General features: G+C 53.8%; 1 protein-coding gene across 1 annotated transcript in view; it reads right to left on the bottom strand.

The window, feature by feature from the left end:
- Window positions 1-19,235, bottom strand: part of SLC49A3 (solute carrier family 49 member 3) — a 24,082-nt gene extending 4,847 nt beyond the window's left edge. Inside the window, exons 1-8 of the mRNA XM_075931295.2 lie at window positions 18,938-19,235; window positions 12,326-12,484; window positions 10,308-10,527; window positions 7,921-7,997; window positions 7,687-7,824; window positions 7,322-7,438; window positions 4,867-5,019; window positions 756-913 (exon numbers count right to left, since the gene is read on the bottom strand). Coding sequence (XP_075787410.2) covers window positions 756-913; window positions 4,867-5,019; window positions 7,322-7,438; window positions 7,687-7,824; window positions 7,921-7,997; window positions 10,308-10,527; window positions 12,326-12,484; window positions 18,938-19,081 — 1,166 coding nt within the window. The 5' untranslated portion in view covers window positions 19,082-19,235. The remainder of the gene's footprint in view (window positions 1-755; window positions 914-4,866; window positions 5,020-7,321; window positions 7,439-7,686; window positions 7,825-7,920; window positions 7,998-10,307; window positions 10,528-12,325; window positions 12,485-18,937) is intronic.

Raw genomic sequence — 19,235 nt, 5'->3', positions numbered from 1 at the left:
TGGAAGAACAAACCGCAATTGACCTGCCACAGGGGCTCCCTACTTCCGTCTGTCCTAGAGGAGTTTTTTGGCCAAATCTGGGCCCGGGAGAGAAGAGTAGGTGGCATGTTCCAAGAGGAACGGCTGAGAGAGAACGCCCCCAGCATAAGTCCTAGAGCAGAATTTTTTGAAGGCCGCCCCGTCGTGATTTCACAATGGTCAGGGATGGAGAATCCACCGGACAGTGACTGACGTATTTTGTCTTTCCAGTCAGAACTTGTCCGGCTTCCTCTTCCCGCCGCTGGGTTGGGTTCCACAAGAGGTAGAACTTGCCCCGGTGGCGGGATGCTACCAGGTTGGGGCATCGTGGTCTCCAGAGGTTTCCAAGCTAGCTGGTCAGAGGGGCTGCCTCTCTTAAGTCACACGGAGCAGGACTGCTCCTGAGCCCCCACTTGGCTGGTCTTGGCCCCCTCCCATGCACCAGTCCCACCGCTCGCTTCCCGCCTGGCAGCAGCTCCTTTGAACAGCCCCGTCCGGCAAAAGGACACTCTGATGGGCGGGTGAAGTGAGTCCATTTTGCAGGGCAGCTGGTGTCCTTTTCCCTTCCCCTCAGCCGGCGTGCTCACAGGGGCCCCCGGCCTTGGCTGTAGGTCACCCAGGTGGCGGGGCGGGTAACGGGACTAGAACGTGGCGCCCTGCTGGTCTTTATGGGCGAGACGCTGACGCCGGCGGTGGAGCTACGTCCGGGTGAATCAAACCCGGGTGAGTCAACTTACCCTGACACAAAAACGAGGCCTGTGGATGTTCCCTCTCCCACCGGGTAGGAGCATTCCACCGCGAGCTCCATAGCAACGGGGTAGACGGAAAAGCCAAAGAAGCCGAACAGGGAGCTGGTGAGAGCCAGGGGGACGGTCTGATTCCTGAACCGGGACATCTGCAGGGGAGAGAGTATCACAGCCCGACATCAGCATGGCTGCTCGGCAACACGACATGACGTTTCGAGTCAGCGTCAGCCAGGCACCCGAATCGAGGTATTTTTATCATTTCTCTTACAGCTACACCCGTCACTGAAGCCCTCAAATGCCACTTGTTTGCAAGAAACTGAGTGTTAGGGGATGGAGATATGTTTGCTTGTGTGCTTAGCCTCCTACCCCTGCCCCCTCCCATCCACACACATACGCACTCACTCTGCTCCTGCTGACTCCAATGGGGCTGGGGCAGGTGTGTGTGTGTGTGGGGGGGGGGAATCAGCACTTTGGAAAGTCGGGCTTTTGTTTCACGGAGGAGCAATGCCGCAGTGGCTTGTGCAACCGCTCAGATTCAAACGGGGTCCAGCTGATCAGCAAAGCGCCCACCGTTCGATTTTTGGTTTGGACGGGTGGTGCCCATTTGCACATGCCTCAGTGAATGCACTTTTTATTCCGCACCGGGGTGGAAAAGCATGGGCTTGGTTTGGCCTCCACAGAGGTGGAAACTCAGGCCACACGCAGCGATGAAGCTCAAGTTTCTTAAGTCTGTGTTCCTGCAAAACTTCTAGCCCAGTTGCACAGACTATGCTGATGAATCCGGTGTGGACCCGGCTCAGAGCAGGCAGCCAAAGCAGAGACCAGTCCAGCCAATGAAAGAAGAGCTAAATTGTTCAGTCAGGTGGTTCTAGTCGCAAGGGCCTTCTCTCTCATCTGCACAGTGGGCAAAGGGGCTGATGTGGGCGGGCGGGTGGGCGGGTTCCCCCAGTTTCTCACAGGCGGTGGGATCCCACGCAGAGCCCTTACCCGCCCAGCATTCGGGGGGGGTGTGAGTTGGGCACAGGGGTGCGTCTCCCGGCTGTGCCCCTGGGGCAGGGAGTCAGTGTGGTGTTTACCAGCAGGGGCAGGGGGAGCGGGGTAAGAAAGGGCTGGCACGTACACGAAGGCCATGGGACTCATTAGATGAGCCTGTAAAACGGGCATCCCTCTGCGGGGGAGGGAGACCGAGAACCCAGGGGACTCAGGAGAATCAGAACCAACCTCTGGGCACCGAGACGACATTCAGAAACGGGGAAGACACTTCCGTGGCCCTGCCGTCACCATGGTATCTGGTCGTTTTGTGTCCCAGCCCCTGGGCGAGGCAGAGCCCCATTGTACAGAAGGGCACTGAGGTGCACAGACTCCCCGAGGTATTTTGGCACCTTGTGGGATTTTCAAGAGCACCTTGGAAGATTTGCCTGGCTACATCTTAGGGTGTCTAAACCCCTTTGAAGCTCTGTCCCCAAGGCACTGACTTGCAGTCACGCCGGCAGCCTGGGGGGGAGGGGAGCAAGGGGTGGGGGATTCACTCCCCATCCACCGGACCAGCCTCTCTCTGCTGCAGGCTGCAGAAAAGAGGACTCAGAGATGGGGGCAAAACCAAGCCGACCAGTTCTCTGAGCCGCCAGCGCTTGGCCCCAAGAAGTTGGGAAGGGCGTCGTGGTTGGCAGCATGAAAAGCAGCCCAGAGACCAGGAAGGATCAAGGAAGAGACACAGACAGATGAGAGGAGAGCGCTTAACCCCGCAATGGGGGGCAGTTCTGCCCCAGGCTCGGCGGTACAACAATGCCGGCTCTGCCGTCTTAGACTGCAACAGAGGCAATCGTTTTGTTTTGCCACTTTTTTGTGGCGTGTTTCGGCAAGGGGAAACATGGGCAAGAGCCGTCTGATGTGCTTATGCCTCGATTTCTTCTGGCTTCTGCTGCACCCTGGCCAATTCCAGCCCACAGAACAGAAATTGCCTCCACAGAGCTGACGATTAGTGTCATGATTGGTGTTACTCCCTGGGTACCAGGTGGTGAAAATGCCAGGCAGTGTGGTCCCGGAGGCGGTGCACCCAAGCCGTGGAACGCTGGGAGAAGGTGCTGGTTGGTGCATGCGAGGCAGCCGCGGTGCGGTGTCTGTGTGTGGAAGTGTCAGAGCGCCCCCTAGCTGTGGATGGCCATCTTGGAGCAGAAGACCGGCACTGTCGTGGCACTGGGGTGAGTGCCGGGCAAACCCCTGGCAAAAACGTCACTTCTTGCTCTAAGGAGCTTGAGGAGTTCTCCCTCCCCAGTATTTTAGAACAGCATTAGGAAGTGGTGGGTTGGTTGTTCTGAATCCGCATCACTTCCACCCTGTAGCTGTGTTGGCGCAGAGGGACGCGGTCTGTATGCAGCACCGGCTTGGGGAAAGCTGCACTCCTGTGAAGAGGGCATGAGCCGAGATCTGGCTTCTCATGCAGGTTGGCCACAGACTTCTTGCACCAGGCAAGGTGAGTCACTGGGCCTTGGTTTCCTGCTCTTTACAGCGAGGTTATAACAGGCTGAACCTCTCTAGTCAAGCACACACTGGTCTGGCAACACCCGTGATCCGGCATGATTATAGTTAGCTGGATGGCCAATTTTCAAGGGTGCGGCCAAGTTTCCCACAATCCCATAAAGTTTTACAGCCCCCAGTCCTGGCCCTCAGTGTTCTGTGCTGTTGTTTAGATCTAATTTACCCCTAATGTCTTCTCAGAGCCCAGTAAGCAGGGGAAGTGTTGGCAATACTGCTAGACGTTATTGACCTCTCGTGGTTCAGCACATTCTGTGGTGCCGGACTAGAGAGGTTCAAGCTGTACGCCACTCCCAGGGTGGTTGCGAGGCACATTTCAGTCACCTTTGTATTGAGGTGTTGGAGACAGAAGATGCAATGGATCTAGGTCCGTCGAGGAACAAAGCACCTGCTGCACTTGCAAGACTGACCATCCTGTGGGCCTGACACTTGCTATGTCCACTTTACCGTCCTGGGTTCGATTCCCCATGGCGCTATCCCACCTGCAGGTGGCCTTTGCTCTGCCTGGCGCACATTTCCACCCGCTTGGTATGCATGGTCCTGTGCGCTGTGTAGCATAAAGCCATCCTGACTCCTGTGTCAGGGCCTAACCCGATCCCCAGCTGAGCACAGGAGATGGCTTCTTCCAGCTCTGCCCTCTGTGGGGTATGCTGTGCCCAATTAGTCGCATTCCACCAAGTTCCCTGCCTGGGAACATCTGGGATTTCTGGCCACTGTCAAAGCCAGCAGGTGTATATTGGCCATTCCAGGACGGCCGATTCTCATGGATGATACTTGGCAATCCAAGGCTACGTCTAGACTGGCATGATTTTCCGGAAATGCTTTTAACGGAAAAGTTTTCTGTTAAAAGCATTTTCGGAACAGAGTGTCTAGATTGGCATGGACGCTTTTCCGCAAAAACTGCTTTTGCGGAAAAGCGTCCATGCCAATCTAGATGCGCTTTTCCGCAAAAAAGCCCTGATCGCCATTTTCGCGATCGGGGCTTTTTTGCGGAAAACAAATCTGAGCTGTCTACACTGGCCCTTTTGCGCAAAAGGACTTTTGCACGAATGGGAGCAGCATAGTATTTCCGCAAGAACACTGACAATCTTACATGAGATTGTCAGTGCTTTTGTGGAAATTCAAGCGGCCAGTGTAGACAGCTGGCAAGCTTTTCCGGAAAAGCGGCTGATTTTCTGGAAAAACTGGCCAGTCTAGACAGAGCCCAAGTGTTTGATATTCACAAGGCACTGCCCCAGTGTTAATTATGGCTCTCAGCGTGCACGGGAATTAAATTAGCCCCCTTGCTCCAGATTGGAGAGGGCGAGGCAACTTTTCCAGAGTGGTGTGGCGAATTAGTGGCAGAATCTACAAAGGATGGGTCGAATGCCCCAATCCACAGGGAACAGTCCCCCAAAACACACTGTAACCAAGAGCCCTACTGCTACTCAACAGCCGCATGGCCGGTGCAAGTCACCTAGCCGCTGACCGAAGTCGCTCGGCGTTGCTGAACGGTTTACCGGAAAGCCGCGGAAACAGGCTTTAATGACATCTCTTCCCACCAGCTGACGTGTGAGGGAGAACTTACCACAGCAAATGCGATGCTGGCGAGCGCAGTCAGACAGAAGGAGACCTTGGTGGCTTCTGTAAATGCCCTAGTCTTGTCGACGTACAGCCCCAGCAGGAAAGCGCCAAGTAGCCCAAACACAGTGAACAGCGCCCCATTCAGGCCTGCGAAGAACTACGGAGGAAGAGACATGAGCGTCTGAGCAGCGAGAATTAGGAGGTGTGGTTGCCTCATCTCAAAAAAAAATATACTGACATTGGAAAAGGTTCAGAAAAGGCAACAAAAATGAGGAGGGGTTTGGAACGGGTCCCATATGAAGAGAGATTAAAAAGACTCGGACTCTTCACCTTACAAAAGAGGAGACTAAGGGGGGGGGGTGATAGAGGTCTATAAAATCATGAGCGGTGTGGCGAAAGTGAATAAGGAAAAGTTATTTACTTATTCCCACAATATAAGAACTAGGGGTCACCAAATGAAATTAATAGGCTGCAGGTTCAAAACAAACAAAAGGAAGCTTTTCTTCACTCAGTGCACAGTCAACCTGTGGAACTCCTTGGCAGAGGATGTGATGAAGACTAGGATTTTAACAGGGTTCAAAAAAGAGCTAGATAGATTCATGGAGGTTAGGTCCATCAACGGCTGTTAGCCAGGATGGGTAGGAATGGTGTCCCCAGCCTCTGTTTGTCTGGAAATGGGTGACAGGAGAAGGATCACGTGATGATTCCCTGTTGTTTTCTCTCCCTCTGGGGTACCTGGCATTGGCCACTGTGGGCAGACAGGACACTGGGCTAGATGGACCTTTAGTCTGACCCAGTCTGGCGGTTCTCATGGGTTTGTGTTACAATCCCGATATTTAATTATACGGACAGGTTTATGGGCACAAGGCTGTAGGCCCCCCTAGTCTACTTCACATGTGTTCCCACTGGTGCCATCACAAGATTCAAAACCTCCCCAGGACGCGCAGCTAGAACAACAAGCAACCGGCCTGGTTGGTATCAATCCCAAAGGAAGAGCTCAGTTCCCATGGAGACGGGTTAGTATAAGGACCATATGCAGATAAAAACTGATGGGGAAGTGCCTCCATGCTGGTCTTCTGGCCAATTTTAATGTGGTACAGGCCAAACCTCTCTAGTCCGGCACTCTTAGGACCTGACCGGTTCCAAACCAGATTTGCTGAACCACGGAAGGTCAAGATTGCCTTGCAGCATTATCAACACTTCCACTGCTTGCTGGGCTCTGAGAAGACATTTGAGGTAAATTAGAGTTAAATAACAGCCCAGAACACTGAGAGCCAGGACTGGGGGCTGTAAACAAACTTTATGGGACCCTGGGAAACTTGGCCACGCCCATGAAAAGTGGACATCTGGCTAACTCAAATCATGCCCGACAACGGATGTTTCTGGACCAGAGAGTTCTGGACTAGAGAGGTTCAAGCTGCATACACGGAATGGTAGAGCTTGGTTTTCCGCAGAGAAAACAAGTGTTTATCTTAAGCAGTCCCCACGTTTCATTGCTTTCTACGAGAACGGGGTAGGAGGCTCTCAAAGCGGTGGCCATGTACTCCAAAGGGTAGCAACCCCTCTTAGATATTACTCTGTTTCTAACAGAGAGCAATGTGAAAGGCCAATTTTCATGACTCCCGAGGAGCTGAGATTCCCGTGCATACAGTGGCCCCTTGCATTCGATGCGTTCCTCACCCTTATCTCCCTTCTGATTTTCCTCATCTCGTTCCTCTTGAGCTTTCTCAGGACTTGCCTAGCCCTGCGAAACGTTGCTGTTTGTTCTGCTTCTGGCCACCCCAGCCAGCGGGGCCCAGCATGGCCTGCTGCGCACAGTCCTCCCAACTACCCTTGGAATGAGCCTGAGGTTGAGGGAGGCGAATTCCTCCTCCCGTTGCCCGGGGATCACCAACTGCTTTGGAGGGAGCATTCGGAGCGTCGCCTGCTGCGGTGGAGGCCACCTGCCACCCAAACTGAGGTGCTAGAGGCTGATGCAAGGGTGAGCCACAAGGGAGCTGTTTGGTAGAGAGAGGAGAATAAATGTACCCAAGAGGGCCTCCCCTACTCCTGTCAATTTGGCTAAGGACGCGTATGGCGATAAAATAACCCAGGCCCCCTGCTTTGAGTTTCCAGTTCCCTCTCACTTCAGTCTGAGCTTTTGCCCCATATTTCCATGTTGGCAGAGATGCATAAGGGGCTGCATTTAGCCCCTATGCGGTATTTAAAGCCTTTATTTTACAAAGTAAAATCCCAGCAGGAGAATTTACAAGTGGCGACCCAGCCAAGGATCCCAATTAAAATTCAGAGATTGTATTGAAAGCTGACGAGGTATTAGACTAGTCAATTCATGAGCCTCTCTCAGGTCCTAATGAACTAATTTAGACAAGCAAGTGGCTTCATCTTGTTTTGAACACTAATGAGTGGAGGTTCATTTCAAGTGTAGAACACCTAACGTGGTGCATGCAAAAAGGCCTTACGTTCGAGTACCCCATCACACACAGGATCTGCTCCAGAAGAGCTGAAAAGCAGGTGAACATCCCAATCCCGGCTCCGAAACTGACCATCAGGATGACGTACGATTTGTTTCTCACTAGCTGCAAAGTTAAGAGCGTAGGTTAAAAAAGAAAAAGGATTGAGTGACTTGAGCACCCTCGCAGCTGCTGAGCTGACCACAACAGGAGGGTCAGCGAGGGTGACATCAAAGAGGGTGTCATGTACAGTTGGTCCTGCCTCGGCACAGGATCCTGGATGTGGTGACCTCTCAAGGTCGCTTCCCGCCTGCCCGTCCTAGGATTCTACGGTTGACTCTGGGGTTTGCCTCTCTGCCCGGCACGACACTTACCATTTTCAAGCCTGTGAAAAATGGCTGCGATGTGGAATGAGTGGCGCTGGCCGATGGCGGAGTTGGAGGGATCTTCTCCCGCACCCCAACCGTTGCTAGAACGCAGGCAGTCACAGCAGGGATGGTGTACACACCGAGCTAGGAAACCCCAAGCAAAGACACATCACCAAGTTGCCCAACTCCAATGCAACTGAATGGATAAACCCAAGTGACCCTGCCTGCTCATTCACTCACCATCAGTGGGATGTCTTTTTCTTCCGACACGAGTGCAGGGGACAGCAAGTTAGCGACGAGAATTCCCAAGGGATTAGCTAGATGGAAATACAAAAAAGAAGGCTTTTTCTACATTCCGTTGAGAGAACGTTAGACGGGGGGCAGGACTTGATGGCTTCGCGAGGTCCCTTCCCGTTCTCGTGTTCTGTGATTTATCAAGATGTCACGAGACATCTATTTCCCAGCATCCTCAGCTTAAGTGAAGGCCTGGCTGGGGAGGACCAGAAACAAGACATCTGTAAGGGCACTTTTGGAGGATTATGACTTGCAAGAGTAAGTGTCTGACTCTGGATATTTTACCTGGAGTGCACGAAGGGCATAAGACTAGATGGGATCTCCTGGATCATTAAATCCAGTCCCCTGTTACTGCTAACAATCTCATTATACCAACTGGTTCATAAACTTATCCGGCTTTCCCTCTTAAAGCTGGTTGAGGTGTTTGCTCTCTCCAGAACCTCCCTCTCCTGATGGTTAGAAACCTCCCTCTCATTTCCAGACTACTCCTGGCTGCTTCCCCCCAGCTGCTATTGATACTACCTTAACTTCTTGCTTTAATAATCCGCCCCCAAGCCTGGTAAAAAACAGATCCACCCTGGTCTTTGGCTAATTCTTCATCCTGTCTCACCAAGTTGCCCCAATAAATGACTTACAGAAGGAACAAAAAAGGAGGAGTAACTCTAGATGTCAGAGTGTATCACGCTATCCACCCCCAGGTATACCTAAGCTGGGCAGAACAGCCTCGTGTATACTTTGTGAAAGTAAAGTACGCCGCATCTCATCACTAGCTTACAAACGTAGTATGACATAATGGCTCTGCAGCCACTGCCTAACCTCTAGTAGAACTGGAGGACGCGCTTTCATCTCACTGTTGTCATGCTGCTACCCAACTCCACAGCTAGCAGGGTTAAGAACCAGATCAGATCGAGTTTTGCACTGCAAATGTTAACAAGCCATAGCCGCCTGTACACACCTTGCAGCTCAGACAAGCAATCCAGGCCCCAGCTCAGACCCTTCCAATTTTTTTTCATGACTACGGAGGATTCTGTTTAGACTGGTACATTAGGGCTAACGCTGGCTCTCCAGAAGTAGCAGGTGTTGGGCAGAAATGTCTCAGGCCATATTCTGGGGAGCCTGCTTCCTGTTCTCCTGCTTACCAGCAATGATCAACACCGACATCTAACAACTCCACCCTTGGAGTTTATTTTTCAGACGATCCCAAAGCAGCTTTCCATGACTTGCTCTTAAGAGTGACAAGGGCTTGTCCCCCACAAGCTGGTATCCCACCTCTTAAAGATACTCAAAGATTTTAAGGAATGTTGACGGGTAGCAGCTAAACAATCGACGTTCATTGCAGTGCCTACCTTTCCAGTGCTTGTTTATTCCGCAGAGACTAGCAGGCATGCTTTTGATTTTAACAAGCGGTTGCCTGCGAAGGTGATCACTGTTGTGACAGTCTAGGCCTTGGGAGAGTGGCCTGTCCCGCCCGCATTGCTCCTTGGTCTGTCAGTGTGATATTGCACATAAAGCAGGTTGTGTGATGGTGGTGTGGGAACGGTTATGCTCTGCTGAAGCTCTGGTTAATGCATATGAGGTTATGAGAATGTGTTTTAAGGGTTGTCACTAAAATACGCTGGGAGTGGGGGGAATGCCTGATACTAGATCTCCAGAGACAAGGGAGCAAACCAACGCCCGGGCGGGTGTCAAATAACCCTCCACAGCCCTTTTCCCACAAGGGAGTTACAATTCAGTGACTCATCGGCGTGCCAAGGGAATTGCTCCACCGTGCCTGGGGACTCAGCAGTGCCACTCTCCCAGACGTGCCTGGACTTGTGTTCTCCAAACACCTGGACTTGGCCTTTTTGCCTCCCTCTACTTACTCCACAAGCAACAAGAACGCCCAGAAGACTGACAGTAGGATTGCCAGGTGTCTGGTTTTGAACTGGACAGTCCAGTATTTGAGCTTTCTGTTCGGGAAACAAATTGAGAAAATAGAAATGAGAAAATAAAATGTCCGGTATTTTCTAACTAAGATGTACTGTAGATTGTGATGTCATGTCAAGTGTGTCCGGTATTTTTGTTGAAACCATCTGGCAACCCTACTGACAGCTCCAATGGAGGAGGCTGGCCTACGTTTCAGGGGCGAAGCCTGAGGACTCTTATAGAATCACAGAATACTAGAACTGGAAGGGACCTCGAAAGGGCATAAAGACCAGTCCCCGGTGAACCGTAACATCCAGTTGGGTGGGAAAACTGCTCTCATACCGCCTAATGTCTGACGGGGTTAGGATTTCGCCTGTGAGCTTGTAGCGCTGTGTCTGGCAACTCTCGTGTGTGTAGCTCTGACTTACACATTGAAGAGATCATATTTGCCGTAGCTCTCTGGTGGTCTGGGAACCACAGGGCCGCCAGTTTTGTGGGAGAAAAGATGACGAGCGGCTGTGCCAGTGCGCAGAGGCACTGCCCCATGAACAGGTATGCGTGGGTCAGGGCACCCAGGTTCAAGAAGCGGACGACGCTGAAAGCCCGGACGATGCTGCCGACCATGTTCAGCCAGGCGCTGAGGATCACCTGCAAGAAGCAAGCAGGGACAGGAGTCACTTGCTGACAGGAGACCGGCGGGAGACAGAATTAAGTTCCAGGCTGTGGCTTGACTCTAGGCAAGCCGTGATTCCTATCAGCTCACGGTGTTCCTCTGTGGGGAAACGCCTCTGCTGAACCGCATGGGCCTCACCGTGTTATCTACTGACGCAGGCCACAAGTCAGTTGCTGCAGGACATTTCTGGTCCTGGAAATCTGTCACTTTCCATCTCCGAGACGTGGCGAGGTATCCGTGGAGGGTCGTGACCAGCTAAAGGAGTCCTCTTTTGCCAGGTATGCTACTGCGTTCCCACCAGTGTTGCCATGTGAGACCAGCCACAACCCTGCTCTCAATGCTGAGAGCTCCCTTCAGATCCCTTCCGTGGCTGGGACCGTGCTACTGGTTCCACCTTGGGGGTTATATTCCGTCCCTGCAGGTGCATTTGGGCTGCGTCGGCATCCGCAGGGCCCGGCTCAGCAGAGAGCCCCAACCATCCCACGTGAGCTGGGAAACGTCATGGTGGTGTCGTGACTTATCCTCCCACCCCTTTGCCCCTGGCCTGACAACTCTGTACAGTAAATCCCCAGAGTCTCCTCTCCTCCCACCTCGCTGCTCTTTGGGCTGGCCTGCCGCCAGGGTCGATTCCTTACCTACTCGCTCTGCCCCAGAGAGGAGGCGGAGGTCACGCCCACAGAGCTCTGAATGCTCCGGGGACAAATGGTATTGGAAGGAGTCCCAGGGGAGAAAGAGGGGGTCCCTTCCCTCGCCGTTGGAAATGCTGGTTTTATTTTCCATGCACCTCACCCGGGCCATCACCTCACTGGGGCTTGCATAAGTTGAAAGAGGCACTGGTGTCTGGTGAGGTTCAGGTACTGCAAAGCCACCTTTTCTCACATGACAAAGTGTAGTCTTGGCGCGTGCTTTGCTTGTGGTTTTCCTACTTCATTTCTTGGAGCAGATTCTATTCCCCCGACGGCAGGAAGGACACGTTTAAAGACTCACCTGGTATTTAGTCAAAACAACAAGGAGTCCGGTGGCTCCTTAAAGAGTAGCAATTTTAGTACGGCGCGTGCTTTCGTCAGTTGCAGCCCACTTGGTCAGATGCGTGAAGTGAGTGGCAACTCACCGAAGCTTGCGCTGTAATAAAATTGTTCGTCTTTAAGGTGCTACCAGATTCCTTGTTTTTTTGCTGGAACAGACGAGCACGGCTCCCTTTCTGAAACACTTAGGCTGCGTCTACACTGGCAAGCTTTCTGCAAAAGCAGCTGCTTTTACGGAAAAACTTGCCAGCTGTCTATACTGGCCGCTTGAATTTCCGCAAGAACACTGACGATCTCATATAAGAAATCAGTGCTTCTTGCGGAAATACTATGCTGCTCCCGTAGGGGCAAAAATCACTTTTATGCAAAGCTTTTGCATGAAAGGGCCAGTGTAGACAGCTCAGATTTGTTTTGTGCAAAAAGCCCTGATCGCAAAAATGGCGATCAGGGCTTTTTTGCGCAAAAGCGCGTCTAGATTGGCATGGACGCGTTTCCGCAAAAAGTGCTCTTGTAGAAAAGTGTCCGTGGCAATCTAGAAGCTCTTTTCCGCAAATGCTTTTAATGGAAAACTTTTCCGTTAAAAGCATTTGCGGAAAATCATGCCAGTCTAGACGTAGCCTTAGAGTGTCACAACTTGGACTGCTACCTGTATTCAAAGTATTTGTTAGCACAGGTGACGCGTGCATATACAAAAATACACAATAACCCCAACCTTAGTTAGTTCATGCAGCTTCCCATTTAAACTTACGGCACACTTGAGTCCCATGCTGTCGAGAACCCACGTTGCCACCAGGCCGAAAGGGATCGATATGAGGAGGTACACCAAGGACAGCCAGTTAATCGTATCCATAGAAATGTGGAAGTAGGCTGCGGTTTTATCAGCCACTGGCGCAAACGTCAGCCATAGCTGCCAATCCAGAACAGAGAGTTTCAGAGTTACCACTTGGCCAGCCAGGATGAACATCTTCCCCCCCCCCCCCCCCCCCACCTCCTCCAATCCTTGCCTGACTGTGCTTTGGGAGGACACTAAGTGGTGGGGAAACTTAGTAAACAATGAATAATCTAGCAGCACCTTAGAGACTAACAAAACATGGAGATGGGATCATGAGCTTTCGTGGGCACAGTCCATTTCTTCGGATGCCTGGAGTATTAAAAGTCCAGATCCAAGAATAAATAAGGGAAGGTGGAGAGGAGGGGGGAGGGAAAAAGAGAGGAAAAAATAGTGAATTCGATTGTTCAAGTTACAAGAGGCTGATCAGAACAATTTGCACCTCTGTAAGTACCCATTGGTTGGTTGGTTGAGTCATTAGGATGTGGAAGGTGTGGGCCAGCCAATATCTTTATTCATTCCTCTCTGATAGGAATCAGACTTGTAAATGAAGTTAAATTCCAGCCCTTCCCTGTGTATTTGGCTTGTGGAATTGGCCTGGAACAACAGGGTGACTCTGAGATCCATTAATAAGTGCCCAGGCAGGTTAAAGTGTTCTCCAACAGGTTTTTGTTAAGTGGCGGGATTAGGGTTGGGGGCCCTTCCATCTGAAAGTCCAGTGCAACGGCCAGGTTCCCTAAGGCTACTGTTCTCGCTGGTGGTCAGCTCATCCCCCTCCACCGTGCCTTGGGGGGATGGCACATGAATGCAGAAGCCTCCTGGAAGGACTAGCTTGCCAGTGCCCCTGCCATGTCCCACAGGGAATCTTCGGCAGCGCCGCGCGCACGCACACGCACACGCACACAGTCTCTCTCTCTCTCTCTCTCAGTAGCCACCAGCTCACATACAGTCTCTCTCTCAGTAGCTCCCAGCTCCACCCCTTCTGCCACAGACCTGCCTTTTCCGGGTGCCTGGAGCCAGCCCATGACCATGTACCAACATTCATGAAGTGGCTCACCGCGCTGGACTAGAGAGACAGGCCTGAAACAAGTTTCTTCAGCAAGGAGATAGGATCTTATCCTAGCTTTATCCTAGCTCTTACCCCAGCAGATAGGATCTTATCCAAGCTTTCTGCTAAGCGCCGCTAGCACAGCCGCCACAGAAACATTGACGTGACTGTAAAATGACGGTAGATAAAAACTTTCAACAGAAGACGGTTTGCACGGACTCTCCAAAAGAAAAGACCAAATGGTGTTTAAATGAGCGGTGCATCTTTTGCGGAGGCCGCGTAGACACACATTGAGGATGGATCCTGCTGCAAAGGACACGAGAAAATGGTCTGAAGGCACATCCTGTCCTTAAAACTTGTCACTGCCTCAAAGAATCACTCCTCCGCAGGGCACTGCATTCATCTTCGCCTGCAGAAAGTGTTTCGGAGGTGCGGGAAGCAGAGTGCCCGCAGCAACTGCCTGAGGGGACGAGCCCTGCCGTGGGCTGCAGACGCATGCAGTGGAGTTTTTGGTACAACGGAGCGTTTGAAATGTCTCCCCCTCTTTCCTGTAGTCCAAGCGATTGTGCGAAGGACTCCTGCCTGCGTGGCAGCATCATGGCTAAAACTGCCAGCTAGATGAGAGGGACTCACTTCAGGACAGAACCGAGGGTCAAGAGGCCACAATTGCTGCTTTGCTAGCCAAAAGAAATGTCATCGTCACTGCACTGCGACGGAACCAACAGGGAAACATTGCGCAGCGCTTCGGCAAGTTACCACCTTTCCCCCTGACCCTGGCCACCCCACAGAACTTTCTCCCTGGGTCTTTGGGAGATTTCTGATGTTCTTGCTGAGGGGTGTTCCCGGGAGACAGTCTGCAGCAACATCTTGGGGACCTGCTAGCCCAAGACAGCTGTGGGCTCGGGCAAAGCTCACACTGGAATTAATGGCAGCTTTGCCTGAGGAAGGATGGAACCTGTGGTCCCTTTATGTTCAGTGTCAGTCGTTCTGGCCCTCCTCGAGGAGAGAGCGGTATGTCCCTCACATCTCTCGGCTCCCACCTCCCCATCCCACTTTCTCCTGGTTTCCTTCCTTGTCTTCGTCTTTCCCATTCTGCTGTCCAGTTGCTCTGACGATCCACCTCCCGTTGTTCCCCACACTTAAATCCCCGGGTTTCTCCAGATCGGCTTCTCTCCCATCTGTGTTCGCTGGACTCTTCTCTATCTTTTACCTCAGCTTGTCTCCTTATACTGCTCCCCTGGCTCAGGCCCTCTCTCCAACTCGCTTCTCTCGCTCCCTTGACCCGGGTGGGCTTGTCGCCTGCCGTATTCCCCCTGTAGGCACTCTCGCTTCTTGGCAATCTCTACTTCGTATCTAGGAGTGCCTACGTTTCCTCCTCTGAGGTAGCCTGAGATCCCACTCTTGGCTCTCTTTCCCCTTGCTCTCCTCTCCGGAATGTCCCTCTCCCTTTTCCCCCCACAGCAGCTCGATGGCCGAGGGGCCATCTTGTCCCTTCCCGGCCCGCTGGAGTGGCAAGGGGGCTAATGCTGGCTTCCATCAGCAGGGCCGGGACGGCCCCCTAGCAACAGGTCGGACGTGCCAGAGCGAGGGGGTTGGAACAATTGGGGGGCTGGGAGGCTGAGAGCCACTCAACCCAACTGCAAACCCCCTTAAAGCCAAGGGTGTGGCAGCCCCCCCTCGCCCCCCAGTGCCTGAGGGGTGGCTGACCACAGAGCCCTGAGCTTCCCAAGACCTATCAGTGAGGACATGCCGACAGTTCACACACTTAGCTCTAGGCCTGTCAAAACCCTTCGGGGACCGGTCCTTTCACAGCAGGGGCCAGTGTTCTCAGCCTACTCTGAGCTACCCACACACCAGGCAGCAGGGAGGGTCAGTCAGAAATGTGACCGGATTTGTACAGGCACAAGCAGGCCAAAACCAGGGGGTTCGAGGCGAAGCCGTGTGACGACATCACAGCCACTCCTCATGTAGACGACGGCTGGAATAGAGCCTCCAGGCCAACCTGCCTGAGATCTGTGTGCCTGAGGGTGCAGCGAAAGCGGGTTGTGTCTGCCGGCTTTCAAGTGCCAATAGCCTTGCACTCGGCTTTCAGGAAGCGGCTCTGACTTCAAAGCTGGCTTGGCTGCCTCGTTTCACTCCATCAGGCGCACACACTCCTGCACAAGTCCAGCTCGGCACAGTGAAGGCCCTGGCACACAGCAAGGGAACTTCTTGGAGGGCCCAATTCTGCTCGGTTACACGGGAGCCATCCCAGTAGGGTCAGTGAACCGTGTACGATGCGCAGGGAGCAGAATTCGGCCCCTCGCCTAGCTCGAACAAGGCGCTAATGCAGCCCAGGAAGCGAAGTGCTCGGATACGTAGCACTACCCACGGCGACCAGCAGGGGAGCTATGGAGCAGTGGCTGGAACTTAGAACTGTGCCCCGCTTGGGGTAAAGGGGGCAGATGCTCACCCCCACGCCCTCGGGGCGAATCAAGCCCTGCTCTGTCTTTCTGCGGAATCAGGCTCACAGAGCGAGCATGCGGCTGTGCAGAACAACCCACCCGAGGAGCACGTGGCCCGTGGAGGGCGCGACGTCCCGCTGTGCGCTATCATGCAGCACACCACACAGTGGGAACTTCCTCCCAGCTCCCACGGCAGGTGTCACGAGGAGGTTTGGCCACGCCCGGGTGTGGGGAGACGCACGGCCAGCCTCGGAGTTTCATGTTCCTCTTGCGATCTGCTGTCAGCATTTCTGGGCTCAGCTGAGCGAGGCCGGCTCTGGCATGAGGAGCAGGGCGGGCTGGAGTTCTGCGTGCTGCTGGAGTTCTAGCTGGAACGTCTCTCACGAGTCCTATGCCTCCGTTGGGCGCAGGGCAGAGGAGGGCGGCAGTTAAGTTAAAGGCATGAGCACACAAGCTCTTTGGGGGCCAGTAGCCTTGGGAGTGGATGGTTCCCTACAGAAAGGACTGTGGTTTTACTTCCAACGTTCCTAAACGTCACAGGCCCCGCGCTAGGTTTTCCAGCTGGCTGAGTGCCAAGCATTGTGAGCCGAGACCGCATGCACCCCTGGGGATTCAAACCGGTCCCAGTTTGCTCCAAACGCTTTCCCCACACTTCCCGCCATGGCCATCCTTTGTCCCCGCTGCTTCCCCCTCGGCACGGCAGGAGACGGCGACATGTGGGCGTCCCCCACCCAGTGGGGCGGGAACACGTGTAAGAGTGGGGCTGCTCACAACCCCACCCTTACCCTGTCCCCTCACCCCCAGTGGAGGCTGGGAGCAAAGCTCTGGCATGCGGCGCAGCAGCCAGGACCTGGGGCGCCGGACTGCAGCTCCCCCAGTACCCGGGCCTCTGCTCCGCCCTCTCAGAGGTGCCCGGCCTGGCTTGATTAGAGACAGAACACTTGGCTTGTGGCTACAAAGGAGGGAAATCCCATGAAAGTCTGTGTGTGTGGGGGGGGGGGGGGGGGTCAGCTTGCTGCCCTTGCTATGGGGGGTGTGTGTGTGTGTGTGTGTGTGTGTGTGTGTGTGTGTGTGTGAGTGAGAGAGAGATCAGTTTGCTACCCTTTCCATGCTCTGTGTGTGTGGTGTTAGCTTGCTGCCCTTGCCGTGTGTGTGTTTGGTCAGTGTGCTGCCTTTGCCATGCGCGCCCATGCTCTCTCTGTGTGGTCAACTTGCTGCCCTTGCCATGCTGTGTGTGTGTGGTCAGCTTGCTACCCTTGCTATACTGTGTGCAAAGCAACCACAGTGTGTGGTGGTGCACATGCCTCTGTGCCCATAACAAAATTTATTCCACACTTGGATCGAAAAAGTTGGGGGGAACGTTGCTGTCAGCAGGCAGGGTCCTGGGCATGGTAGCTTTGGCAGTTCTTACATTTAACACGTCCCGTCTTTTAACTGCTATGCAGTAACATGCCACCCATGTGCAGGTCCCTGCACACAAACCAGCCGCAAGGAGGTTGGACTTGAAAAGGCTTTAAGGGTTTCCGTTTTCTTTGGCACTGTGATTAACATTTCTCCGAGAAAGAAACACTGCTGGGAGTCAGACACACAGAGCCTTGGCTTCCCCCAGCGGGTCTGCAGAGGTCCCGCAGGCCTGGAGCAAGGCGCGAGGCTTTGGCAGGGTCTGCACTGACACCCTTTGCTGGTGGAGTATGGTGGTTAGGGATGGGATTGCCTTTTAAATAAAGGTTTTATGCCAGCAAAAGCCCGAGCCTAGATGCCATTAGAGCAGTGGTATAGCTTATTTATTCGGGGAAGGAGCTATGCTAGCAAAACAGCCTTTTGCTAGTACACGCTGCCTCTGGGCAACCCGCATGGTTGTACTGACAATCTTTTCCTCCTGTGAACGACACAGGTGGTTTTCAGGTGACGGGGCGCAACGCAGGACTGGGATGTCGGGCGCTGGGTCCCGGTGCTGCAGGGGGATGCGGTGAGCAGTGCGGGGGCTAAGGCAGCTCCCTGCCTGTGTTGGCACCACAATCTGGGCCGTGCCCCAGAAACGGCCGTCAGCAAACCTGGCTCCTAGGTGGGAAGAGCGCACCAGGCTAAGCCCCTCCTGTCCTATCCTGGATCCCACAGCCGGAGCCACCTCCTCCACCCCAAAGCTCTCCTCAGTCCCGCCCCAGACCCCGCATTCCACTCACAGTAGGTTGGGTCGTGGGATCAACAATTGTCTTCAATTGGGTCATGAGACAAAGTTTGAAACCCCCAGAAAGAGGGGGATCCTTTGTGGCAGGAGGATCCCAATTCGAATAACCCACCCAAGAACAAAAGACTTATGCACAAGTCAGGCCTGAGGAACCCATCACCCCGCTCGGTCGGCGTATTTTCCAGCGGGGAGTTGTCTAACCCCTGCTGCTGCTTCGTTTGTTACAGTTCCTTGCAACTTCCCAAGCCAAGTAGGTAAATACACAAGGCCAGGGAAGTTCCCACAGGAACTCGCTCCAGACTGCTGAAATCAGATGGTTCCCCCTGGCAAAATCTCTCTGGAGCGGTGTTCGCCACATGTTACTTTTGCACTGAAATCTCCCGGCCGGGAACGCCTGAGGGGAAGGATGCTGCATCTTTTTGCACCGCGCCTTGAGTAAAGTCTCTGCAGCTGGACCGAGGCTCAGCGCCCGGTGCTTTGCTGCGCTCAGACAGATCGGGGGGCTCCACGCTTGCCTGCGGCAGGTGGGGGACAACTGTTCTCTGCCCCGTGGCATCGCCGGCTGGTGCCCACCACGGCACGTGATACTATGGATGTTCACTATTTATTTTGGGTCTGCACATCCTAAACTCCCCACTCCGGTCCTCTGAAGAAGTGGGTCGTGCCCACGAAAGCTCGTGATCCCAGCTACGTGTTTCTATAAAGTGCTACCAGACCACTTGTTGTTTTTGAAGTTTTTCCCGTACAGACTAACACGGCCCCCCGAAACGATAGCTGCGGCTGGTCTCTGAGGTGCCACAGGACTGCTCGCTCGGCTCTGGCTGCTGTCCCCGCCTGACCCCCGTACTCACCATGGCATTGGAGCAGTTCAGCAGGCAGATCACCGCCAGCAGGAACCAGCGGCGCCGGTAGGCTTGGAAGGGCACCCCTTTGCCCTGCTCCGGCCCTGGCTTTCCCAGCAAAGGCTCCCAGTCGCCTGCGCGTCCCTGCTCCATCTCCCCTTCCAGCCTGGCTCAGGGGGCAGGGCAGGAAGCAAGAGGGGGCCGGTGCCTGGGTGCAGGGCGCTGGCTCCCCTGCATGCTGGCAGCTCTCTGCTGAGCCTGCCTCGCCCTTCCTGCCTGCCTGCCTGCCTGGCTTATAAATCAGTTC

This window comes from Pelodiscus sinensis, chromosome 6 (assembly GCF_052426305.1).
Source record: "Pelodiscus sinensis isolate ZL-2025 chromosome 6, ASM5242630v1, whole genome shotgun sequence".
NCBI lineage: Eukaryota > Metazoa > Chordata > Testudines > Trionychidae > Pelodiscus > Pelodiscus sinensis.
The sequence above is the reverse complement of the archived record's forward strand: the minus strand, read 5'-3'. Positions and strand labels throughout refer to the sequence as shown.